The following is a 27,133-nucleotide window of genomic DNA, read 5'->3' on the forward strand; positions in this document are numbered from 1 at the left end:
ACCAGCGGCTATAATTAAACTGATCCAAATAAGTGCTGTCACTGTAAAACAGCACAGTGTGTACATAGGCTGTAGAGTCAAATACAGGAAGAGAAATATGAGAGGCAACGGCCCCTGCCTCTGTCTGGGGCCTCTTTGTATCAAGCCCGGTTTTCTTACCTCTGTTAATGGGACTTTAGTGTTACTGTGTTGCAGCAGAGAACATGGTGATAATGTAATCAATAATAGAAGTCCTGCACAGTGAAAGCCTCACAAAGGCTTAGCTTCCACCTGGAAGAACAGCACAAACTGATAGCCATTATCCATCAACAGGGTTGATCTGTCCACCCAAACACAATCATTTAGAGACGTCCAATGTTTAAGACATTTTGTTTGACAGCCTGAAAACAAAGAAAATTTTATATGTTTGTATTATAGAAAAGTAAATTTGTTTGGGACTAAGTGAAATACATTATATTGATTAATTACAATCGGACTAATCTATTCAAGACTTTAGTGCTGTTAATTATAATGATTTTCTAATAAAAACACAGTCATATTAAAAATATTACACCAGACCAATGAGCTTGGTGAAACATAATCTACTAAAAAGAATTTCAGCAGTTTTAATACAAATCAGGGAAATTTAGATAATAAAAATACAAGCCATTTTTTTGACTGGGGACACATAAATGACATCTAAATATATTTTTTTGTTATTTTAATAATCTTTCAGTATTCTTTTTATTGGAGAATCAACTTTAAGCAAAAGCGACTTAATCCTAATCTGTGAGCAACTATAAAGATGAAATATTTGACAGTTTCCTGATTCTGTACCTTCAATAAGCTTAAGCAATACAAACTCACAAAAATGATGAACACACGACGCGCAAATTGTGCGTAAGTTTCAACACTCATTTATTTATTTGTTTGCCTTATTTTATTTCTTTGACAATTGCCATTATGTGTTCACAGACATGAGAAAGAACTCCAGAACACTCAAAAGATAAACGAGAGCACTGTGTTTAGGCTGCGACCTGCTTCTGTCAAGTGACTCCGAGCAAGAGTGAAAATCCTGAACCATCCCCCACTTTTAACATGAAGACCTCATCCGCACTGAGCAAACAGGTACAAAACAAACCCCTCATCACTCTTCCTCACTCTGCCAGGACACTTGACAAAGCAGGAGACAATTTGATGAGACACAGAGGAAAAAAAGGAGTTAATACCATCTGTGTGATAAGACCCAACACGGAAATCTCAATTTATATACAAGACAGAGCCAAGAGGAAGGGTTCCAGTTAATTGTTGCAGGGATCATGAATGACAATACTTTACAAGCAGCACTTCAGGAATGGAAAGCTGTTGTCATTAGCAAGCTGTAAGGCAGGAGAGAAAGACTAGATCTAATGAAGAAAAGCGGACCAGCATGCTTTGATCCTCAACTATGACAGATAAAGCAAGCCAGATAATAAACAATCAACTCATATGTCATTTAAATAATTACTGCTTCAATCTCAGAACTTTTTACATGAAAGTCTTGCACTTTTTGAACTTGAAGCAATGCAAACTGCCTGGTTGAAAAATAAATGGTTGTTTGAACTGTGGCGGTGCTTTGTCTGTGGAAGCAAAAAGAGTTTTAATCATTTTTTTTTTATATTATGACCACAACAGAATTGAAAACAAATCATGGTTTTCAATTAAATAATAGATTAATAACAATAAAATTAATAAAGATGCATTGTGCACAAGTGCAAAACAGGTCTAACAAACATTCTGTTCATACAATTTTATTAAATAAAACTTCGCATCAGTTCCATCTATCACCAGATAACATGTAGAAAAACATACAGAATGATTATACCAAGATGTCCCAAATATTAAATGCCACACAGCATGTTTGTCCAGTGCAACCATGTGATATTATAAAACAGGCAGACAGCATTCACAGTGTTAGGCTGCATTGCTCAACAGGTTGGTTGACCTGTGGCACACAGACTCACTTGTTTGCTGACTATAAGTCAAGTTTACACACAATCTGGTCCTGGCAGGACAAAAGGAAAGCAAGAACTACAATGAAATGGATGACTGGCTGGCTGACCAGAGCTTTATTCAGAAAGATGCTTTATTATGCTTTCTCTTACATATAAATCTGTCCTTCACTGACACATTCAAAGTAATATTTTGGGCCATCTTGGTAAAATACAGGAAGGTATCATCAGCAGTAAAGAATCACTGGACCTGAAGTTTATAGCTACAGACAGCTGATCATACTGCCCCACATTCTGCCACAAGTCTCCATCTACAATAGATTAAAAGTATGTAATCTATAATGTTGTTCAAAAGCTAACAAGTCTACTTATAAAGGCAAAACTTTTATAGTGCTTAGGGATTCTTTGATAATATTTACCCCCAAAAACATTGACATAAATCATGAAAAAAGGAAGATTATTTTTTTTAATCACTTGTAATTAACTTCAGCATCACTATTTAAAGTTGAGAGGGAAGAAGAAGAGAGAATGGGGTGAAGAAAAGGAGGCACTACACGGTGCAACGCACTCAAAACCAATCAAAGGTCCAAGTTTTTACACCAAAGTATGTCATTTTAGTCTGTGTTGCAGCTCTAATTGAGAAAATAAGTGCTTTACTCTGCTTTTATTTATGGATACTTATTTGTAAGTAAAATAGAAACTGGAAATCATGAGGTCAGAGTTCCCTAAAGAGGGAACCTCTGTGAGCATCAGCATGTGAACTTATCCAAGTAAAAGGGCAAACTGAGTTATTTTTTTCTCTTATTAAATATGAAGCTTTAATAAAGATATAATGAGCTTGGAAATAAATTTAAAAAACTTAAAACATAAGAAAATCTTTGTTGCTTACTCGTCTTCAGAGGTGCCAAAACCACATTTTATGAAGTTTAGACTGTGATAATCTTTGTTCAAGGAAATGACATTCCTGATTTGGTTTATTATTTTCTTTGTAAGCCTCAGGGTGATATTTATCTTTTGATCAATTTTCTTTGCATTAGTAAATAAAAGTGAAATTTTCAACGAAGAAAGTGCATTGTGAAGTAATATACCGGCAGACGCATACGAGCAATAGAATATGACACAGAACGGTGCTTTGGTTAAAATGAAACAGCAAAAAATGCATTAGTTCAATAAAGACTATAAAGTGCCATGCTACAAAACAGTGGTCTTGTCACAAATAAATAACAGTGCAGAAAATATACAATAGCTTGAAATAAACAAAGACATACCAAAATGCCAGGCAAGGACAAAAGTTATCTCTCCTTATAGTGAATTATATTTGCCTTAGTTGAGCCAATGAATCCAGTTTTCACAAAATTATTTAATGAGACCACACAGGAAGAACATCCCCTCGTCCTTTCAGATACCTTCTCATGCTACTTTTGAGCTAACATAATGAGGAACAGTAGTTTTCCTCTTTGTCATCTGATGATTTTGCAGTGAAGAATTTCATGCTGCATCAAGCAGATCCAAACTGAGGTATTTTACAGTAGATGTATCACGTATATGAAGCTATCATCCCCACACTGTACACAGGTCTACATGGAGAATAATTCAGGCTGAAGCTTTCCTTTTGCCTTTCTGATGCAGTAAGTGGTAAATGTCTGGTTTACTACAAGGACCTATTTTTAGTAATGATAAAAGAGGAACTGGCCACATATCTTTTTACAGGAAACGGGTAGTCTTACGGATAACCTATTCCTACAAGTACATTAAAACTACTCAGAACAAGCCCCAAACGTCCATCAGAAAAAAGTTAATAATCAGGTTTGCGTTGTTAGTTTTCCTTGTAAACTCTTCTAAAGGTCAAAAGGGAGCAAATCATGCAAGGTTGGAGGAGGCGACTGCAAAAACAGACCAAGGTTGGGTTCTCAACAGAGTAATCGAGTTATTCTTGAGACAGGGCTGGTCACCATATGGTATCTATGGAAACATTTGCTATAAGGTTTGTGTTTATTAGAGGAGGATGCTGACACGAGCTTTTGAGATTGTTTGTTCTTTTGCTGTTGTTCCTCAAGGCTGGTTCACCTGCTAGATCCGCTGAGCAGCCGGGAGCGACTGGACTGACTTTCTCCTGGAGAGCTTGGACCTAAAGGAAGAGAGAAAGTAGAGTGGTATATTATGTGTATCACGTTGGCAAATTATATTAAGGAATATTTCTAATGGTTAACATCCAATGAGTTCAAAAAGAATTTTATATGTTTTAATAAAAATTGCAAAAAAATTTAGAGCTGACTAAAATGGACTTACGGTAACTTTTTTTTTTTTTTTTCCTAGTACATTCAAGTTGCACTAACATCAGCACCATATGGTGGATGTTGTTCCAGAAGCAGAAAGCTACTCATTTCCCTAATTTATGGCGTCAATCTGTTGCTTAAAATAAATTTGGAAGAAGCAAAGATACGTAGAAAGTTATTTAAAAGGAAATTGTATGCCAGGCTGTGAAAAAGTGAGAAAGAGCTAGACTTGCCGCAGATAACAAGAGTGTTAGTCAGAGTACAACAAAGTTACTCCAATTGCATCGTCATTCTCAAAACTATGCTGGTTTTGAAAATGCTGGTAGCCATTTAGAAATCTCAGGTTAAGATTAATGTAAGGATCTACATTCTTTCAAGAATATGCAAACATAAATTTCTGTTTTTAAAATGCTAGCTATTTTAACTGTACTTAGCTCACTAATCACCACTATAAGATGCTAAAAGTTAGCTTAACATGGCAATTTACTTATACATTTGTCCTAATTTTAATATAATAGTACAAGTCTGTTGTACAGTAATTAAATAATTAAATAATAATCACCAATCAAGCTTAAGGAGGCTTGAAGAGACTATTTCCCATGTTGTAAATATGTTCTAGGTCTTGGAAATAGTTTTTTTTTAAATAAGTATAATCAGGTCAAACCAAACTAAAAAGATCTTATTGGTGCATTTCTAGAATTAACTGTTTTTAGAGTGATATACAGGAATCCTTTCAAAGAAATTGGTAAAACTTGCCAGATGCTTTAGATGGTAACTTTGCCGTAGCACCACCACCTACCTGATGGTACCAGCTAACAGAGGGTTAAAGGCGTACAGCCAGTCATGCATCTCTTTATCGTTGGCGGCCTGCAGCAGTATCCCACGATGCTCAGTGCACACCGCAAATGTGTTAGGCGTCTGCAGATGTAACATATGTTGTCAATGGTTACTTAAGATAATTTTCTGTAACAGCTAAACTCTGTTGCAGAAGTAAGTATGTTTATTTCATACTTGGACAAACGTTGACACCTACCCGCAGTAACGTCTGTTTATCTTCACTGTATTCCACTTTAGCTGAGGACAGGTTGATGACAGCCCTCTCCACATTGTCCCTCTCGCTGCGGTACAGGTAGACGTAGGGCCTGCGCACGACCACATAACGCCTCACCCAGCCACTGCTGTGGGGCTCCAAGAAATGCAGGTAGCCCTTCTTTGACACGATGGGGCTGAATGTACAAAGAAGAAAATAAATATGTGGCTATTTAGGATTATCATGACTCAAAATAGCAACTAAATACGCTTATTGCTTTAATAAACACAATTTGAATATTTTTCCCAGTGACACAGAATCGAAGCCTGCTTGTTTGCCCACCTGACGCGAATCTCTTGTATGTCGGGAACAAAGGTGTATCCTCTCAGAGCTTTCTTTCTGTCCACTGGGCTGAACGGATCCAGGTCCGGTGTTGATGCTCCTGAGCTCGGTTCAGTGAGCCTACATGAACAGCAGAATGAAAACCTAGCCTACCACTTCTAGATTGTTTAAATCTGTCGTAGCATATTTTAGTCTAGAATAATTGAGTTCTTTCAAACATCCAAAATAAATCATATGAAAAATCACGTTTACAAAAATAGATCATTTTATTAAATAAATCAACACTGAAGCAAAACTGTTGCTTTCCAAATTGTTGAAAAAGACGATCACGATGGATTTTACTTACCGGATGTCAAAATGGGCGTCGACCAATGAGGGGCAAGTAGAGGAGGGAGTAAGTGTGCTCAGGCCAGAGGAGGATGAGTCCCTCATGAGTGACGCAGACATTTCTGAAAGCTAGAAATCGCCCACCCACACACACACGCAGACACACACACACGAGGGAAAACAAGGAATCGCAACAAAGAAGGGAAGAATACAGATAGAGACAAAACATATCAGCAAACATTTAAACAAGGACAACAGAGACATGCATTCAGAGAACATCTAGATCAGTTGTTTCTTTTGGGGGTTTTTTGTCGCTTTTCAAAATGTGCATAAGAACCACCACTGGAATGTGAATCTGTATATCTAAGAGCCCCAACTTTTAAGTATGCAGCTTTGTCATTAGTATGTTAGTGGAGACCTCTGAGGAAAGTTATTTATGGATGAAGTTAGAACAGACATGGGGATGAATTAGGAAAAAGTCATGAAGACATGGTTTTATGAAACCAGATTTAGTCTTCAAATCTGACTCATCTCCTGTAAGGAGATTTCTGATCTGCACAGTCAAGCATCTTTAACATCCCAAGACAATAATGACACTGTTCCAGTTGACTGCTTTGTTTATTCGGGTGACCCACGGATGTGGTTTGGCTAATGACAAAGTTAATCACAACCACATGCAAAGCGCCATGGTGTAAAAGTTTATGATAAAACTTTTGCTTGAACCTCTGCTGGGAATGGGTTGCCTTATTTTTGTTTCCTGATGGTGTTGAGCGCAAAGCACATGGGTGTGGTAAGAACCCTGACCAAAAATAAATTCACTATTAAACAAACTATATTGACTTGATAAAATGTGGTCACAGCAGAAGTCCAGTAATTTAACGGTGACGTCTCACATTATGATTTGTGTTGTAGAACATGAGTTACTATACTCAGTCTGGCTCCTATCCCCACTAGATTCAAAATGTACTCCATGTTGTTCTACTTCGCATTATAAAATGTTCCTTTAGGAGAGGTAAGTATATTAACTGTAGCTAAGTCAAGTGTTAAAATAAAGAGTAGCTAAATATCGCTATAAAGGCAAGCGTGATTGATGGATGCAAATGCATTAGCTGATAGTGATTGGACACTGACAGTTTTAAAGCTTAAATATTTAGTAAAGATGAAACTCTAACGGGTCAGGTTAGAGGGCCTAGGCTGGGGCTCACCTTGCTTTCACTGGCACTGCTGCTCACCTGGCTGTACTCTCTGTTGAATGTGTGCATCAGCAGCCGCAGACACTGGGTAAAAGACAGTAGACACACCATTTGTTAAGTAACAGGATGCATAAAGACCAAACAGGGGGGCAAACATAAGCTTTAGCAGTCACCTTAGCAGCTAGCTCCCTCTGCCTCTGGTTGGGGCTGTCAGGAGCGGGGCTGCTGCTCGGACTGCTGCTGAGGATGGGGCTCTTTGCAAAGTCACAAATGTCGCTGCTCTTGTAAAGTGCGTCCTGCCCTGCCTGGAGAGTTGCCTCGAGCTTTTCCCTCAGCAGGAGGTAATGCCTGGTTTTCTCCACCTACAATCAAAACCAAAAAAAGCTAATTGCAGGTGAATTTAAACAGTATTTAAAAAGTTGACTTGTAATCAACTGTTATTAACATATAAAGAAGCATTCTTTCAATATTTAAACCTAGTTGCTGAATTAGCATGTTCAGTTTGTGTTTTGTTTTTTTGAACTGGTTCTTCATAAATATATTTAGTTGCACAATATATTAAGAAAGATAAACAAGGAAAGGGTGCAGTTAATGAAATGTTATAATCATGTTAAAATCTACAAAATATAATAAGATGAGTGGGATGTTCTACAGAGGGTATTGCCACCAAAAATATTATTTATTAAATTTGTATATGTAGCAAAATACTCCCTCTTAAAATAAAATGTGCTCAATTTGTATAATTTTCTACTTCTAATTAAGCTTTTCAGTAGAAGGTACTAAATGTAAAAAGATTAAAGAAATGTTTGAAATTTCCCATTTTGCTTTTTTAAATTTTCTTATTGTGTGTAATAACGGACCTCTTGCAGTAAGCTCAGCTTCTCCAGCTCCCACTGGTGGTCAAGGATGAGGCTGTCGCTGCGGGGTCTCCAACCCGCCAGGTTCTCCTCTCCTCGCACGTATGCCACAGATGTGTCAAGAACACGCCTGCGACGACGCTGCATTCCTAACAAAGGGAATTGATAAGGAAGAGAATTTTAGTACTAAAAAAAAAAACATGTGAAAAATATGTTTATATATATTTTTTTGTATGGATAACTTTCTAAATTTAATCCTTCATCACCTGGACTTCCATTGTCTGCAACGTGGCAGAGAGTGACCTCATAAACTCCGGTGACGCGATTACTGAGAAGGAAAAAAGTCAGCATTTAAGACGTGATTCCCAGATGCATGTTTCTGAGGCCATCGGGTCACCGGGACTGTTTATCTGTGAATATGTACCTCTCTGACGGCCTGAGGCAGCCGGTGCTGAAGAAGTTCCTGATGGATCGGGAGGCTGGAAGCTTTGTGTCACGGGAATAAAACACCACGCAGAAATCTTTGGTGATAACTGTCGGCTGAGTGCAGTTCTCCATCTGGAGGAGTAGGATAATTGACAAAAAGAAACAAATGGGAACAAAAAAGTAACTACTAATAAACAAATGCTGCTAGCCTAGAAAACCAAAACCTGCTTTCACTTTAAAATAAATTGCCATGAATATGTGACAAAAGAATTTACTGACAGCTCGACATATCTTGTAACAAGTAGGCATGGAAAATATGCCCCGATTTTAAAAACAGACACTTTAAAAACTGATACAGAGTCATGCTAAGAATAACACAACACAACACAACCTATATCCCCTGCTTTTACTGCACATTGCTGGACAGCTGGCTAAAAGAAGGCTACAACAACCTCTTGCTCTAGCTAGCCAAGGCGACTTTAAATGTTTTAAAGTCACAGAAATGTGTGCATTCATTGTGCAGCAAGTAATGGAGCCCAAGCCATCCTACTTATTAAAGGGCTAGTTCAGATTATTTGAAGGGAGTTTTTGTGAAGTTATTAGTGATAGCTCCAATAGCGGTAGTAAGACAAACAATGCTATATCATAATGCTTTTTGAAAAAAATTAGGACATCCTTGTAAAAGTTAGTCAGGCATACGCTACATTTTGTGTCCTTTATGAAGAGCAGTACGTTCAAAAATGTATAATTAATATTTTGCCCAGAAATTGATGCTTATCACCAACTACTACCAAACTTTGTGGGAGTTGATTCTATATTTGTACCTCCAGATAAGCTGAGAGAGTGATGTAGATCTTCTCTCCGTATGGAGTGACTCTGTTCAGAAGCAGAGAGTTGTGCATGGAGCTGTCCCATGCCGCCTCGAATCGATAGAAGGTCCTGCAGTAAGAAAAAAATTCATCATGTAACTTAATGCTACTTTAAACAACAATGCAAACTATTGTCAGCATATTGTGTTATCAAAATGAATATTTCTAAAAAACTTAAAAAATATTTAATTATACCTATGATCAACGCCCAATGAAACGCTGCCGTTAAAGAAAAAAAAAGAGAAAATAGGGTATAAATTTAAAACTGTTTAGTTGCAGCTGTTAAGAGATAAAACTCAGCAAATTTGGCAAATCAGCAAAAGCCACATGTTTATAACAATGCACAGTGTTATGTTGTCAATGAAAAGAATAAAAAGCAGCCCATCTGTGTTGAAGAAATGTGTTGATGAATATTAGAATACCAAAGATGAATAAAAAAAAAAAAAAAAAGCAATTGTTATGAGGGGAGAAAAAAATCTGAAAGTCATACTTGTCGTCATGTTTTGGCCAGAAGTATCCAGAGGAGAGAATGTTGAGGGAAAGGATGTTGGGGTCAATGATGGTCTCATCAGCCTCTGGTGTGTTTCGAATGCGACCTGTAATGATGAATCAAGATGAGACTCTTTGCTTTTAAACTTCTTTTTCCTGATTTGTTTACTGACGCTTTTTTAAATAAACTAATCTGAGCAGAGACTCTACTCACCGATAACAAGCTCCTTCACCTCCTTCCACTCGATATCATTTCCTGTTTCATGAGCAATGGTAACTCTGATCCTTCTCTGTATGCCCTGTGGAGTCAAAGCAAGATAGATGGTTGTCTCTGTTATGAAAGTCAACTTGTAACTACAAAACATGTGTTTTTGAAGGCAAAAATATGAAGAAATATATAGAAATTGATCAAACCTGATGTAAAAGGAAAGTGCCATGGCATGGCATGCCGCCTCTGTGGTCAACAACAGCTGGGATGTAGCTGGAAACAGATAGAACAAAATCAACAAAATACATCTGAGCAGTTGCATTTACCAGTGAACGATGCATTTTCTAGCTAATTCTTTGTTTGACTTAAATTTCAGTGTTCAAGAGGCAGGATAAATAAGCAGGACTCACTCTCCATTAGCCTCCAGCTCACAGATCTCAAAGAAGACCATGAGGTCATATTTGGCATGACAAGGTCCAGCAGTGGAGCGAGTCAGCGTGCTGAGCTTTGTGGCTGGCACTAAGAGAGAAAAAAAAGCAACCTCTTGTTGATACAAATGAACTAACAGCTGGTTTGAATCCAATGGCAGACTGCAACAAAACCAACAGGGCATGAATGGGCAAAGTTGTAAACCAATACCCAATCATTTATAACTTGCAGTTACTACAATGTTACTACACTGTTACTACAGTTATCTTGAGTAATTCACTTACTTTTAACATGAATGGGGGATGCCTTAATTGCATTATTCTTTTGTTGACAGATGACCAATTGTATTTTTTTTAAACATAAAAAAAATATGAAAGTGTATATTGTAAAACAACTGAATTTTTACCTAAATGAATTCACTAAAATCTCATCAAATTATACAGAAAAGTAAAACTTGTCTCCATCAATACCAAGAAAAAGATCTTTAAAAAGACAGGAAGTAAATTGGGTCATACATTCTGTTACTTGATACAATTCAATATTAGCTTTTTAGTGTGTTTAAACTGGTGTTGGATGTCAACTCATAATCCCAGGACTAAAAAATAGGTGTTTGATATTTTTGCTCAAGTTGTACAAGATCTGAGACTCCAAGAGATTTTATGCTGTGTGTAAAATAGCTCATAATTTAAAAATATGTTACTCCAGACCAATTAATGTTACATTATATTTTCTAAAGATAATTTCTACTGACCTGGTTTGGATAATGGCATCACCCGTGGAAACTGCCTCCTGGGGGGTCTCAGAGGACTGAAAGTAACAAAAAGAGGAAGCAATCTATCAAATAAACTGTGTTCTTGCAGCGATATCACATCATGATTTGTAACGGTAGACGTAGACATCAAATTCTCTCCAGACCTGATCAAATCTTTGCATAATGGAGGGAAAGGCTGTTTCTGATAGTGTCCAAACACCTCAAAGACGATGGGCTGAGTCTTAATGTACTCCAAGAATGACTTGGTCACTTCCACCTTGATCTAACAAAGAGAGGAAGAAAAATTTAAGTAGACTCGCCAAACAGTGGCTCATTTTCAGAAGCACTAATCGGTTTAGTTTATAGGTCCCACCATTGTTGGCTGCTTACATTTTGTACATGATAGAATCCGAGTGGAGGCCCTCTGCCAGTGTTTTTCAGTGGCTCAGTGGAAAAAGCTTCATCGTGACGATGGATGAAGCTGAAGAAGTGAAATCACACATATTTTTTTTTTTTTTATCAAATCCACACAGTTATATGTATTATCCGTCATTAAAAACAGGAATTCATAGTTGTTTTAGGAAAACATCCATTGAAGTCAACATTAAACTCACTTAAACTGGCAGAAAATGTCGGCGTATTCTGCTGAGATGCTGGAGGCCTGAAGGACGGTGACTCTGAAGGTGAAGGTGCTGCCGATCTTCAGGTGTGACAGAGCTTTTTCTGGAGACAGCTCCAGTGGAAGGTCCAGACCCAGACCTGAACTCTTCACAGGGCTGCAAGGAGGCTCCTGAGAGGCTGCGTGGTGCACAGATGCATGTAATTAAAGTTCACCAGGCCAATCTTGAGTTTGAGTCTAACAAAGGTAGAAACACCAAAATGCTTTCACGGTATTAGTTATTTTATCGTTACCCTTTAAAAAAATACCGTTAATATCTGACTTTGTCACATTGGGAGTCTGGTAAAAATGTTAACATTTGAACAAAGTTTAAGAAAGGATATGCGAAAATGTATTGCTAATCTGCTGACAGTGAAAGGATTTTGGACAGACGAAATCTGCGGACAGCTCACCTGCACAGGTGTTGTTGTTAACCTCGTCCGCTGAGATTCCTATCTCAACGTTTTGTCCTTCTCCCTCCACAATTCTGAGCTCCTCTTGGGAGGTGTTGGAGTGTGACAAACCTCCAGGACACGACTCACTCTGAAACTAAAGCAAGGTAAAACTGATGTAGGTTTTCCCTTTTTTATATTTTGAACACTCACGGTCAAAAGCGTGCAGCTTCAGTTATCAGATTTTCACGTCGAGTAATGGTCTCTTGAGAAGGACAGGATGGGAAATCATCACAAATACCTTCTCAAATTGGTTGTCTTCAAAGGAGATCTTGGCCGTGCCTGACTGCCTCACTCCAGATCCATAATCAGGGGCCTCCTCATCAGCTTCAAGACCAAAAGCACGACAAGTTGAAAATCAGTTCAGAAATATGTCGCTAATTTTGCTTACTACAAATTTTCTGTGTACCTGATATGGCCTGGACAGCCACCCTGAGGAAACCTTTGACCTCTCCCTTCTCACTGACGATGGCCACGCGGTGCACCAGAGGCACTGGATACAGCAGATTACTCAGGTACACGAAAGCCCTGAAGAGAGGAGTGATGACAGATTTTTGGTTTCACAAGTCTTTGAAGTAGAAACAAAAATGGTTACTCTGATAATCGATTCATCGCATAAAAAAATGGGCAAATTCTTCATAGTTTTTATTTAAAGACTTAGACCTTTAATATATAATATTAGAAATACATTAAAAGATACAGATAACACATAATTCAATTCCCTTTTTAAATATTTTATTACCTATTGTAAATATTTAACAATACTTATTGTTAAATATTATTAACAATAATATTTTATTATTGTTAAGTCAAGCAGCCCTTTCTGCTTGACTTAACATCAGCACAGTGTAGATCTAATCTGTTGACAATTGTTTTGATTAATTAATTAGCAATAGGACAGCAAAAAGTGCGTAATAGGAGGATTTTTGTTTTATACACATAAAAAAAATTGGATTTAGGTGAAGCTCTAACTATGTTGCATGTGGTAGAACATATTTAGAGACAAGGAAGAGTGTTTTATATTAAATGCAATATATATATATTTGTTTGTACAGTTTTGGCTTAATTACTCCTCTGAGTGTGTTTTTCTTTTACCAAGTGGCCTTCTTTGAGTCTGTATGCTCCAGTTAATATTTAATCTATCACTAAATTAGTTGATGATTATTTCAATAATCAATTTATCATGATTGATTGGTTTAATAATTTCAGCCCTAATAGAGTATAATCATTATTTGTAAGATGACTAACCTGCCAACCAGACGGAACCAGGGGAAGCGGTCGTAGAAGGGGTCCCCTCCGGTCAAGGCGTGGTCGCAGTCCTCCACAGTGCTGCTGGGCAGCTCTGCAGCTCGGTCGTACATCTCTCTCATCAGGTCCAGCCTCTGCCTGCAGGGGGCAGCATAAATCATAAGAAATCACCTTTTTGCTCAGTGATGTCACTTTTGGCAAACATTTTTGTCAGATAAAAAAAGAACGGCTTACTGTTACTGTTAAAGAAGAATAAATGGGGAGGTTGCCGGCATATAAACAATTATCAAACTATTCTAATTACTATGTTTTACTACCTGAGCTTTTCCAAAGTCCAGTAATGCGTGGCTCCATTCTTCTGATCCTGCACTTCAACGGCTACTATTGTTCGAGGGAAAGGTCGCCTCTCTCGTTCCTTAGCCACACTGGGAGGCAGCAGGTCAGGTGGGAGCGGAGAGTAAAGAGTGTCTGTCAGCAGGACGAATTGGAACTGCACCTGTACACATACAACAAAGTGAACTCACACTTCACGTATTGTCAAATAGTTTCAGAAGCCCTGAGGAAACCTTTGACCTTTTCCTTCTCACTGACGATGGCCACGCTAATTTAGGATAAATTAGCCCCTGAACTCAAACTCTGGCCATGGATGATGTGCAGGCTAATTTTGCTTAAGACACTAAGAAGTGTGAAAAAATATGGCACAGTTACACGAAATGATGAATAACAAACCTTTTTCTTTAGTTCCACACTGATAGCATTTGCCTCTTTGAGGAAGATGGCATTTCCCCAGAGCAGATCCCTGAGGGAAGTGAACTGGTAGAACCGCCACTTTCTGAAAGCCCAGAGTGCCAGTTCAGTTTCACGCGTTGTCCACGGCACTGAAGACAAATACAAAAAAAACAAGGGTCAACTTTGATCAAAAACCGCCTGACACTGGGGTGACTATGTTGTGAGGCTAGCTCTATCTGAAAACATCATCACCTTCCTCCTCAGGCTCCTCCTCTTCCTCAGGTGACTCCAGGTACCGAGAGTTTACTTGTTTCTGAAGGGCCTCCAGTTTACTCTCGTAGTCCTGGAAGGCATCATGAAATGTGTTCAATCATTTACCTTGTTAGAATACTGAACCCTCAAAGCAGAATCTGGAATCAAGAGGAAGTTCAAGTTTTTGTTGATCAGAGTTTTTACCCACCAGCCTCTGCTGCTCCAGCAGGTTACTGGCTTCTTCTCTTTCTTTGCGGTATTGGTCTTCAAGCTCCTGAAGCCTGGAGGATTCAATTCCAGAGAGAGACTTATGAAATGAAATGTAAGAATATGCTACAAAGCACTGCACAAAACAAACAGTGTTGCAGCAACAGATGATCATTCAAACTCACCTCTGCTCCATCTCTTGCTTCATGTCTATGCCTTGCTTCTCCAGCAGCTCCCTCTGAGCGAAGGCCCAGTCCACGGGCTCCACCGGTGTCTCCGCACATGGCGTTCTCTCCCGCTCCAGGCGGGCCTGCTCCGGGTCGTTGAAGCGAAACACGTGGCTTTTACCCATGATGATGCGGTTCCCTTGAAAAGAAATTCACATTAATGCGTGAAATTTATTACCGTCTTCACAGGAACATAGGATTTCATCACTCAACATTTTTAATCCCACCAGCAATTTTCAAGTAAGGTAACAGAAATGACTCAATAACTAGTAATTTTTAATTGTTTTGGTCATTATTTTATTCACAATAATAACAATGGATTCTCACCAGATCGCAAAACAGTGGGCGAGGTCACTCTCTTCCCATTGACATATGTCTCTGACCCCTCACATGGCTCAAGGATGACACATCCTGGTCCAGAAGACAATTAATATAATCTGTTTTACCACTTTACTAAAACAGCTGAAATATATATTTTGATTAAGCATTTTCGTACAGGGATATTAGGTTTTTACCTTCTCCCTGCGGGCCTGTTGTGCTGCTGAAGGTACAGTGTTCATCTTTAATGAAGTGGCCGCTAAGAACGATGTCTTGTCGAGTTTTGGCGTTTTCGCGACCAACCCTGAAGGAGGGTAAAGTCACTAAAAATGTGAAAACTGCTGCAAACAGAGCTAATTCAATGTAAGAATGGGTATGCGTGAAGTTTTACTTGGTGATGCCATCTTTGATGTAGTAGAGCAGACACTCAGACATTAGCGGATCCTCGTTGAGGTTCACCAGATGAGGGGTCTGCAACAGAGCCACGTTTGAGCGTCAACAGATTTGATACGTTTTGTAAGATGGTTTCAATCCTCCTTTCTCTGTCTTCAGAGAAAGACCCAATAATGGCTTATTCTTAGTTTTCAATTAAATAAAATCTCTTTCAGAGGTTTATTACATGATGACAAAATACGGAATTATACATGGGACATGTCTGTGGTTTTGGTTAAAGTGTCCAATCAACATTTTAATTTCTAAAAATCAAAATTTTCTGACAATTATTTTTAGATGAGGATTTAAAAAGCTAACCCTATTACATCAAAATCATTATTTTTAAGCATACAAGTATTTCTGTGATATTTACCACTTTAACAGTTAATGTTTTCCTTTCGTAAGATAAATATTTAAGATATTAATTACATATACAATTAATATAATTTTCTTGCCTGCTAAGTAAACATACTCCAATGAAATTAAATTATTTTTCTTAGTGTGAGATTATTCTGCTGCACAATGAAATTAAAAGCTTTTAAACACAGTTTTACACAGTTGCCAGTAAGTATAAGGGGCACTATTTATATGCTGCATTGAGATTTTATTAGTTACCTTTGACAAATATCTTACCTTCTTGGGAGAAAAGACACCAACAGTTCCCCCATCTTCTCTCATAGCAACACCCATCTCAGCCAGCAGAGCCTCTCTGCAGCAAGCAAACAAATTTTAAACTATTAAAATGAGTTTCAAATGGTAATCAATACATCCATTACAAAGGCTTGTTGGATGTTGAGTAAAATATTTTCATTCTACAAATATTAACCTTTCAACTTCTGCTGTATGAAGCTGAAAATGTAACAAGTACAGAAATACAATAAACAAAGGAATATTTATTTGATATTATCATTTTCCAATGAATGATTAAATGATTACAAGAATCTGAGATCAATGACAAAGTCAGCATTATGATCGGCTATTATTCTGCTCATTATAAATATGGTAAAATTACAGTTCCAGAAGAGGAAGTAGTCGTTATCCAGGTAACTTATCATAAACTAAAGGAGTGAGCAGACCTAAACATTAACAATATGATTTATGTATTCTATCCTAAAGTAATATCAACATTTGTAACATCTAGAAGTACTAAGAATATTTCTGAAATGAAAATAACTCATAGAAGTATTATGGGATGACTGAGAACCAGGGGGGGATAAGATTACAGCTAATATTTCAGACAAACCTCTCCATGCGAATCGCCTCAGTACGACGCAGCTTCTCTTCCCAAGTCTCGTTAAGCTCTGCAATGATTTTCTCTGTTTCCTGAATGTAAAAGAAAAACGATTTATCATGAAAATGGTCTTAACAGACATAATTCCAACTCTCTATTTTAGTTTTGTTTTCAGCCCATATACCTTGAGCCTTTCGATCGCCTCCTCACTGGCCGGGCTGAAGATGCGGTCGTGAAGGTTACTGATGGAACCGGCCCGGCTGGACAGGACAGAGAGCGAGGGGGAGGGACTCATTCCTGTCATGACGTTGGTCACTGTGGAGAGATCACCCCTTTGATTGACAGCCTGGTGATTGTTCACAAAGTTCTTGTAATCGCACAGATCTGTCAGAGAGAGAGGCAGTGCATGGAAGAGCACGAGGAAAAACAAACAAGAACGGGACAGAAGGTGGGAGCGAGTGCGAGATGTTTGACGAATAAGAGGGACACGCAGAGACAAAATAAGGGACCAATAGGAAGGAGAACAAAAAAGAGAGAGAGAAGAGCTCAAATAACTGACCCAAGAAGCAAAGCTGTTATCAAAGCCGTTCCAGACAGTGAGAAAAAATCAACTCAGAAATAAAAAGTATAAAATGTCAAAGAAACTGAATGTGAAAAAAATTGAATATGCACAGTCAATAAGCTGACAAGCACTGACGAACATAAACAAAAACCATACAGTCATATGTTTTCAATGCATACGGATCAAATGCATATGATATATGAACCAAAAATTGTTCATCTAAGCTTTTCATTGAAGCTTTTCTAAAGCACGGCTCCTGAATTTGCAAGCCTCCACAGGATGCAGATCTAGTCATCCAACACATCATCTTTCCATTCGGTGAAAAATGGTGGAAAAAGCCTTAGAAGGCCATTTTAAGCTCTAGAACTCTTGGTTAGTATCTGTTACTGCGAACACATACCAGGACACACTGAAATCTCAAAATCTGAGGATGGGCTGATCTCCAAATGTTAATGATTTAACATAAAAAAAAGTACAATAAGTTTGTCATTTGCTTTTGTTGGAATTTAGACTGACAGAGGAAAGCACCACGGAAATGATTGACCATACTAAGAGATTTGATTACCTACATAACTTTCTCAAGTTACAATTAACTGTGATGTATTATTGGAGATTATTATGAAATAGACCAACACAAAGTTGTGCATAAGTTTGAAGTGCAACATAATTGATTAAATATCAGAAAAGAATAGTGAGCATTTGATTTTTTTACAGTCCTGCTAATGGTCTAATTATTTCTTAAAATTAAAACTTCAATGTCATGCTTTCAGGGCATTTTCTTTCCTCTGCCTGTATTCAAAGTAACAGACAAGTTTAACCAAGAGGTCCCAAAGCATCGCATGCCTTAGTAAAGACATGCATAAATAGCTGGTCATTGGTCATGTTGCTCAATGTTATGACGTCTCCTGTAGGGGAAAAAAATTAAAATCTCTATAATGATGGGGGGGAAAAAATGGATGCCATTTTGCAAAATTTCTGAGGACAAATATTACAACAACAAGATGTACATTTTACAGATGCTCTGAATAAACTTCATTTGTTTGGTGTCTTGTGTGACGTCACAAATACTTTCTTGGGATTGTAAGTTTTGTCTCTGGAGTGGTAGAACAGGAGACTTTAAAAAAAAAAAAGTCTTTTAGATGCAAAGCGCAGGCTTGCTAAAGTTAAACACACATTTCAAACCAGTGATGGCAGGAAGGGTGCCTCGATACGCTGACAGGACAGAGGAGAAGAGAGACTGCGTGTCAAAAACAGCCACGTTCCAGCTCAATCCCCCGGTGTTCAGTGAATAGAGGGAGACAAAAGGCCCGCACAAAGGCGCCCGGCTCAAAGTATCTGCATTTTCTATAATCGGATTTTAGTGTTTCCGTGTGCGAGACTCACTCTCAATGATGTCTCCCAGGCCCTGTGCATACAGCAGGTCTTTGAGGCGAGCAACTTCCTCTTTCAGCTCACGGACCAGGCGGTTGTTGGGATCCTCGTTGATCACGGCGTTGCAGCGGATCTGTTTGGCACGATCAGCATACCTGACAGAACAGAGGCCATCAACACCACTGAGCTTTGTTCAACTTAGACCTTAGCTATGGATCTCATATACAATAACAGTTAGCAAAAGTCCTGAACATTCTAGTAAAGCTAGAATTTTAATTTCAGCAAATCAGGTTTAGGTTTGGGTTGCAACTTTGCTATCAGTCAAAATGAGGTTGTATCATGATTTCCTCACCGAAGAGTACTTAGAGTTTCATCATAATTAATATCAGCAGGACTGAGAGCTGCCACCATGGCTGTGCGAGAGTTTCCTCCTGAAACAAAAATATTATGAAGGTGTATTAACACAGAAAATGAGTGTACTCTGACAAAAATAAATTAAGGAATATTTTTGTTTGCATACCTAAATTCTCCCTCAGGAGCCAAGTCAGAACTGAATCTCTGTAAGGAATAAAACTCTCCACTTTCTTCTTTTTCTTGTTCTGTTTAGAAAACAAAATGTTTGTTGTGGTTTACTATAAGGGATAACTTTTTTTTTACTTTATTATGAAACACATATTTACTTAGTGAAACAACAAACCTTATTTGGAGCCGAGTCCTATGAATTTAAAAGGAGATATAAGAAATTTTTATTTGAACAACAGAAAACAATAAACCAGCAACAAAATGTTAGCATCGTGTAGGAATCTCACCAGTTCAGCTAAAGCAGAAATGACTTTTCCAAGTGTGGTAAGAGATTTATTTATGTTTGCACCTTCCTACAAAAACCACAAAAGCAGGAATTAGCATTTTAGACACTTGAAGTACTTTCTGTAGTTTCTTCTAAGTAAAGTCCTGCATAAAAAATTGTTCTAAAAACAACATTCTCCCACCTTCAGTCGCGTCCCTTTAGCTCCAGTGGAATCAGCTCTCTCACTGCCGGCCAAGTCTACCAGACTTATCTTGCTGACCTATCAATTAATCACATACAATCAAAAGACAATTAAAAGTGTTGGAAGAAAACTCTTCATCATACACGGATGATCCTTGTGGTATCCCCAAGGCGTTAGTACTACATGCAAAGTTATTTGTTAAATATAAAAATGATGTTTGCAATGTGACATATTACATATTAAAGTTTGCACAATTTGCAAATAACAAATATCTTTTTTGTTGTTGTTTGTTTGGGGGAATTCAATGGATTGACTGGATACAACTTTAGAAATGCACAAAAATTTAAACTTGATTGGAAAGAAATGACCTATCCTCGATTTTAAGTCAAACTGAAATCATGTTGCGCAGGCAAAATAAAAAAGAATTTAGAGCTGAAGAGATACCATTCATTGATATTCATATTTGTTGGTGCAATTGTTGCAAAATAATCTGGAAGTATTGTACAACCATAAAATATGCATAAAAAATAAAGTTTCAAGAACTGCTATAGGACTATGAAATACACACGTGTGTACATGTGTTGACTGATTTGCTGTTTTTGCAGAGGATTCTGGCTGACATTAATGCATTTATACTTAGATGAGTGCAGAGTATGGTAAGATTCGGGGTCTAAACCTTTTCTAAAGTGTTGTCTGTCTCCATGTCATGTTTCTTCTGTGTGAAGATGATGTTAAAGACAGCATGAGAGCGACTGCTGGTCTCATTCATGTTGGTGGCAGCCACAGTCCTGAAAAAGGAAGATCATTGATGGTATTTCTGTCACTTTTATGGATCCATCAGCTGTTTAGCACTAAAAGTGGTAACAGCTGGCAATGACTCAGCCTTCAAGTCATTACCTGGCCTTGTTTCCAGAATCCATCAGGTCCTGAATGTCATTGTACGAAGTCACTGCTAACTTAGACAGATCCTCAACGTACGGTCCTAACAGGGGGTGCTCTCGCACACGCAGATTTCCTTTGTTCTTGGGGTTCAGCAGGTCGCGCACACGCTCACAGTAAATCTCCATGTAGCTTACCTAAGAGTAGAAGAAAGGAGAAACTATGAAAGGCAATTATTTGTTTTGACAAATCACACAAGTAATTTAGCAATATATTTCACTTTTCACCCCTTGACTGAATCTAAAAGAAAATACTTTTAGACACACCCTGTGTATAAGGGCATTGGCGCAATAGTTTGATGTTTGGGAATGTTTGGGAATGGTTTAAAAAGTGTGGTAATTAATAAATAAAAATAATTTATTAAGAGTTTGGCATCACTCACCTCCACAGAGTAAGACATGCTGTTGTCATTATTGCTGTCATTGATCTTAGTGAAAAGGTCCTCACAAAGCTAGAAGACAGAGAAGCAAAGTGTGTCAATACAAAGCTCCCATATGTTTCTGAGGCCCAATCAAATCACAGAGCTGAATCCTAATTATTGTGCTTTACCACCCATGAACTTGGGTTGTGTAATCAGCTATAAATGTACTCCCAATTACCAGAGGTATAATCCCCTGCTGGTCTTTTTCCTGTCGTCCCATCATGGTGTAGCTTTTGCCAGCTCCTGTCTGTCCATATGCAAATATGCACACATTGTAGCCTTCAAAGGCGTGGAGCAGCATCTCCTCTCCGATGTCCTTGTACACCTGCATCTGAGACGCATAGTTGATGTCCTCAGGCTGCCGACAAAATGGAGACAGAGGAAATCAAGCAGCAGACAAGTCAAAAAGCTGTTGATTTTTTTTTTTTACTGATATGTTTTCATTTCACTGCTGCAGGTGGATTTATACAGTGGAAGCAGTGAAATAACTCACCGTAGTGTGTGACCAGTATGAGAAGTCAAAGTTGAAGCTCTTGTTTTCTTTTGGCTGTTTTGGGTTCAGGATAGCTAAAAAAACAATAAAGAAAACAGCAAAGCAACTTAGTAAGAAACATGCAGATAAGTTTAAGTTTCTTTAATTTATCAAACATTTTACTTTACATAAGCAGTATTATAAAAAAGTTAAATGAATTCAAGTAAAACTGATTATGAATCTATTTTTAATAAAACAAATCAGTTCTCTTTCACAATCGTTGTGCTCTTACCTCTAATATACTTTTCTAAAAATTCCTTGCTCACATGACATGTTGTTATTATTTTGAGTTTCAATAATCACACATAATCTTTACATCACTCATGTGGCCCCAAAAAATACAAATATCTAATCCAGGTCTATTTTATCCACCAGTAAGAGGTTAATAAATACAAGAAAAATATAAAGTTCACCAGAAGAAAAAACAAGTCTATTTCTATCACAAAACTGCAAAAAGCAAAGATTTATAAGTTTTATCTGCCTTGTAATTAAAATATGAATATAAGTTGTTTGTTCTCTATTTATTTTGCATAAAATCTCAAGGAGGCACAGCATGTTCACTTCATTTTGTTAGAAGAGAGAGTGAATCATGAACTGAGGTGCTCTTTTGTCAGTGAACTGAATCCACTGTAACACACTCTGTGGGGAAGCTTAATATAGCACAAACACTGCCCCCCAAAACTGTGCACTCAGCTGAAAGAAGCACAATGCTGATGATAAACGTTAGGGAGGACATGGCTGTAAGCACCTGAATTATAAAAAGGGCAAATCTGGGAGTTAGCTGTAGCGAGCATCAGAATCTTCTGGCTTTAATGAAGCCAATTAAAGCCTCCAAAAAGCCACAAAAGGCTGAGGCTCTCCTTCTCTCACACACACATTTTAGATCAGTTGATTGTTGACCTGACCAGAACAACAAGGCCCCTTTTTCCCCCCAATCCTGGCAGCATGCATGATGAGAGCAGAGAAATGTTGCTGCCACTGCATCCTACACACACAGTGTCGCGCCTCAGGACTGACTGAAGCTTTTGTTTGTTTCTGCAGCTGCCAAGATGATCCCAACCTCGCTGCCCTGTGATATGTAGCTGTAGCACGGAGCTGCCTACAAAACAAATAGCTGAGATGAAATGTTTAACTGAGCTCAATGTAGGTCAGAGGAATATCGTCAAGTCAGGAAGAGAGCATCACCAATTGTCTCGGATTTTGTGAACTGAAGCCATTAGTGATATCAGACTTACTTATTATTATATTTCTGAAACATGAAATCCATGAGTATTCACAGTACTAGATAGAGGTGTTTAATTTTTTTCAGATTTTACTTTCTGGTTACAATTAAATGCTTTATATCATCCAACAAATTCAAATATCAAATAAAGATTTAGATCAGAGTGTGATATGTTGATTTTTGAGATTTTTCAGCTTACTTCATGCTTTCAGACATTTTCTTTGTAGGTGACTTCTCAGATCCGACATTAATCAGGCTTGGGTGTGACTAGTGAAAATAAAATTTACTTTTGTTTGTTAGAGTTAATGATTTGGTAAAAGGAGATTGTTACTTTCTGACAGAAGGCCTTGGTTAACATTTTTCTATTATGTTAAATTTTGGTCTGATGTTAAAATTTGTTGCATAATCAGACAAATTTGACAGAAAAGCAAAAACAGAAAAAATCTTTAAGGGGGCCAACACTTTTTTCAGAGCACTTTCTTTATATAGACATGACCAGGAGTGGGGCTAGCAGATTGAGCAACAGAAAAAAAAAACATTAATACTGCTCTTTTCAATAGTTAATCTGCAAGCCATATGTACTAAAACACTTTGACATAATCTATTTATGGACATCTGTAACATAAAGCTGCAGCTGGAACCCTTGGGACATTTTAACATTATATCACTAATGGGAGATGAAGTGTATGTTTATGACTGAATGATACTGAGTTCAATCAAAATGTGTTTTAATTAATAATGTATATGTTGGTTCAAATACAAATATTTAACCAACTTCAGATTGTAAGAATTTTTAAGTATTACATTACCGACACACCAGACAATCCACTAATTGGCTTCATCTTTGATTACCATTAAATATGAAATCAAAACATCTTGGGAAAATAGTACAACTTGTATGTCTAAAATAGTCTTTTTGACATACAAGCTTAAAGAAGCTTAAAGGGAGAATGCATATTGTTTTTATCCTGACTGTACATTTAATTAATTATCCCTCATTTCTTGATGTTTTTGCATAAACACCAATTTTTCTAAGATAAAAATCCTTATTTCATGGACAAAGTGGTAACAAAAGACCAGGTAAAAGATTGCAATCCAGATCGTTGGGTTAGAGAAAAAACTAGAAGGAGCTTCATAATTCCTCACAAGCTGCCATTCAGCCAGAATTCACTAATCTTTTCCATAGGAACAAAATAAGAAATAATGAGATGGACTAAGATCAGAGTAGGATATTTCTCTTAAAAACTTTAGTTTGCTACCTGATAACCAGTCAACTTTAACTCAGGTATCTCATGCTGAGTCAAACCGTTAACTCAACTGTTTTGATCAATTAATCCAGGTTCAGTCAATTTTTAAACAAACATTAGATTTGCAAAATAAACTATATTTAGTTGCTGGGTTTTCTTTTCAGTTCAACAATTATTAAAGTATACATGTTACTGGGAATAATGATTATCCTCCATGTTTCATTGACGTTAAAATAAATTATACAGATCAGTAAAAGTTAAACTGAAACACACAGAAATGTACTTTTTATTGAAAAGTCTTCATATCAAATGGCGTTACACTTACTCGTGGTGTTGCCTGACATCTGAATGATGCATTTGCTCTCCTTTCCAATCTCCCTGGAGTTAAAGGGTCGGACCCTCACCGCCACCTTCACTGAAGCCCCCGCCATCTCTCAGGTGGGCTTGCGTGTGTGCGTGGGTGTGTGTGTGTCAATGGAAGAGCTGGAGATCTGTTTGGCTATAAACACACACCAGCCACCTGCACAGGTACAAAATAACAGGAATGGTGTTATTTCTAGAAAATATAAATATCAAGCTGTTAAAAAATATTAACAGACGGCTGGCATTGAATTGTATAAATGAAAAGAAAGCTCTGTTAGCTGAGTTCGATCAAATTGCTAACTGACACAGGATTCTCCGCTGTCAGGCAGCCAGATAATCCCCACTGGGACAGAAATGCACAGCTTCTAAAACACTCTGTCTAAATGGCTGGGTCATTATTTGGCAGAGAGCTCAACAGCATCATCTCTGCTATAGTACAATAAAATGGCTGCTTCTTCGGGCTACATCCCCACCAAGACTCGGGCCCTTGTTATGTACCATTAAAAACGGTTTCACATCCCAAAATACATCCTTATTATTAACCTTATATTTGACTATTATCATTATTTACACATTTTTGTGGTCTCTTCCCCTCCCCCTTGCAACAAATGTTGAACAATATGTTTTAAGCTACCGTCAGCCGATCAAAAATTAAAACAAAAAAGATCACCAAAAAAACTATAGCACGCTATAATGTGACATATCTGATATTTTGAGAGCACTGTTTATTAGAAAAAATGTGAAAATCTGTCCATGTAAATATCGTCTCCTCCATCTTGCTTTGCCGCACCTCAGAGACAGGCCGCGTAAACATGGACACAGCTCAGACACCAAATCATCCGGCACTGCGTCAGAAAGGAGGTCACATCATTATAGAGGAGTTACATGTATATATATTTTTATTGTTAATCTAATATGGGTTGATGTCATATTTATATTGGCGTTAATCGTTTAAAAGGCCAACCATCCTGACGCAGCGTCTCGTATCTAAAAAGCTCGCGAAATCGTCAACATTCACAAAACACAGAAGTGGAAACAAAATATTATCACGATGAGCTCTAATAACAAATACAAAGCTATAATGAAGACAGTGGTTTACCTCAGCAACTCCGACTCGACAAAAGCACACAGGATGAATCCATTCAAAAAGGCGTCGGGATCCTCCGGTGGCTCTTTCTTGAATTTCGTCTGTGGTCTGTGTTTTCTCTCAGTCTTCGGTAACCTACAGCATCACTTCCCTCAGCGCATCCATACATGGAGAATCCGCCGGGGAAACGGGGAGAGGGGAGTCTGCCTCAGCCTCAGCAGCAGTAGCGGTGCCGGGTAGGCTGAACACAGCGGTGCGTCAGACAGAGAGACAGGAGTGGGAGACAAGGATGGGGAGGAGGAGGAAAAAGCGGATCCAAATGCATAAACAGGAGGATGGAGTGCGCCGTCACTCCGTTGGTCTGATGGTGCTGAAAATGGCGGCGCAGCTGTGCCAGGGATGCTGGGAGGGGCTGATGAGATCAGCATCAGCATCATCAGCGAGCAAAGAGAGAGGAGGGGAAATGAACCACCACAAATTGCATTCCCAAATTGCATTCCCTTCGCATACAAAGCTGCTCCATCTCACTATGTAGGTAATTTTATTCTACATTTGGAGGTTTTGTCTTTTGTTGTTAAAAAAAAGAATTCACTGGAACTACAGTGCTGAGAAAAACAATTTACACTCCAACATATATTTTTTAACGTTTTTACATGTTTTAGATCATCAAACAAATTTCAATATCAGACTAACTTAGCCTGATTAAATACAAAAGAAAGAAAAAATCAGTTTTAACATTATGACCAAATCCAGACCAATCCATAGCGCTATGAGGTAGTGAAGGTGCGTTCAAACCGTAATATATCAGCTGCTATCAATAATTTTCGATAACCTACGATGAGAAATTCTTGTCTTTGCAGAATTGCTTAAATTTCAGTCGCATAGGACGATTGTTGAGTATGAACACGTTCTTTAAGTTCATGCATCAGTGTCTCAGTTGTGACAAGACAAAATGACGTTCAATTTCTTTGTTTTTTATTTCATTTTGTCTCGTTTTATTTCAGCCAAACATATATGGACTAGCTGCAAGAGCGCTTAAACTCTGATCTCCATTCTCTCTTAGAATTTTCTGGCAGAGAGCAAATTTCTATCCTACATTCATTTCAGCACAAAGGCTAAACAAGGAGTTGAGACTATGTCATGGTATAAGTAATTCAGGTAAATGCGGGTCCAAATATTTTACTATGAGGTCGATCACAGATTCACTGATGCTAATGGGAAAATTGCGTGCGCCACAACTCACAGAGTGACATCTTTTAATGGAGGAATAGCGGACCGATATATAATACACATAATATATATAATGGGTAAGCCTCTATTTCTAAGTGGAAAATGTCATGATAAAGGATTTACCTGTCATTTGCTCAATTTAATACATTTAAGCTTATAAATAGCAGCGGATAATGTCAATATCATAATGTGTGAATCTGACAGAGGATTGTCTTTTTTTGTTCCACTTCTTTTCAATATTTATGCAGA

At 37.9% G+C, this 27,133-nt stretch overlaps 1 protein-coding gene across 6 annotated transcripts; it reads right to left on the reverse strand.

Moving 5' to 3' along the window:
• Nucleotides 1-873: 873 nt before the first annotated feature.
• On the reverse strand, nt 874-26,029 carry kif1ab (kinesin family member 1Ab). 6 transcript variants are annotated; one of them, XM_044134224.1, is made up of 49 exons: nt 25,667-26,029; nt 24,530-24,724; nt 21,697-21,770; nt 21,382-21,561; nt 21,165-21,233; nt 20,741-20,919; nt 20,520-20,631; nt 19,844-19,921; nt 19,664-19,729; nt 19,552-19,569; nt 19,375-19,453; nt 19,207-19,285; nt 18,867-19,009; nt 18,657-18,695; nt 17,106-17,305; nt 16,934-17,013; nt 16,324-16,399; nt 15,650-15,729; nt 15,456-15,562; nt 15,268-15,351; nt 14,899-15,079; nt 14,715-14,787; nt 14,507-14,597; nt 14,255-14,403; nt 13,843-14,021; nt 13,526-13,663; nt 12,687-12,805; nt 12,519-12,604; nt 12,239-12,374; nt 11,782-11,965; nt 11,558-11,648; nt 11,332-11,450; nt 11,168-11,223; nt 10,398-10,506; nt 10,194-10,260; nt 9,994-10,078; nt 9,781-9,886; nt 9,486-9,509; nt 9,246-9,360; nt 8,420-8,553; nt 8,262-8,323; nt 7,999-8,144; nt 7,312-7,500; nt 7,151-7,222; nt 5,965-6,074; nt 5,619-5,738; nt 5,280-5,472; nt 5,046-5,164; nt 874-4,098 (listed from the first exon to the last, which is right to left on the reverse strand). In XM_044134224.1, the coding sequence occupies exons 2-49, from the start codon at nt 24,633-24,635 to the stop codon at nt 4,041-4,043; spliced, it is 5,160 nt and encodes a 1,719-aa protein (XP_043990159.1). In that variant the 5' UTR covers nt 24,636-24,724; nt 25,667-26,029; the 3' UTR covers nt 874-4,040. The 6 variants fall into 6 exon arrangements, with proteins under 6 accessions (XP_043990159.1, XP_043990156.1, XP_043990155.1 ...); XM_044134221.1 differs by lacking the exon at nt 18,657-18,695 and having other exon boundaries at nt 17,106-17,236; XM_044134220.1 differs by lacking the exon at nt 18,657-18,695 and having other exon boundaries at nt 7,178-7,222.
• Nucleotides 26,030-27,133: the final 1,104 nt, after the last annotated feature.

Source organism: Gambusia affinis, linkage group LG12 (assembly GCF_019740435.1).
Source record: "Gambusia affinis linkage group LG12, SWU_Gaff_1.0, whole genome shotgun sequence".
In the NCBI taxonomy this organism is placed as follows: Eukaryota; Metazoa; Chordata; class Actinopteri; order Cyprinodontiformes; family Poeciliidae; genus Gambusia; species Gambusia affinis.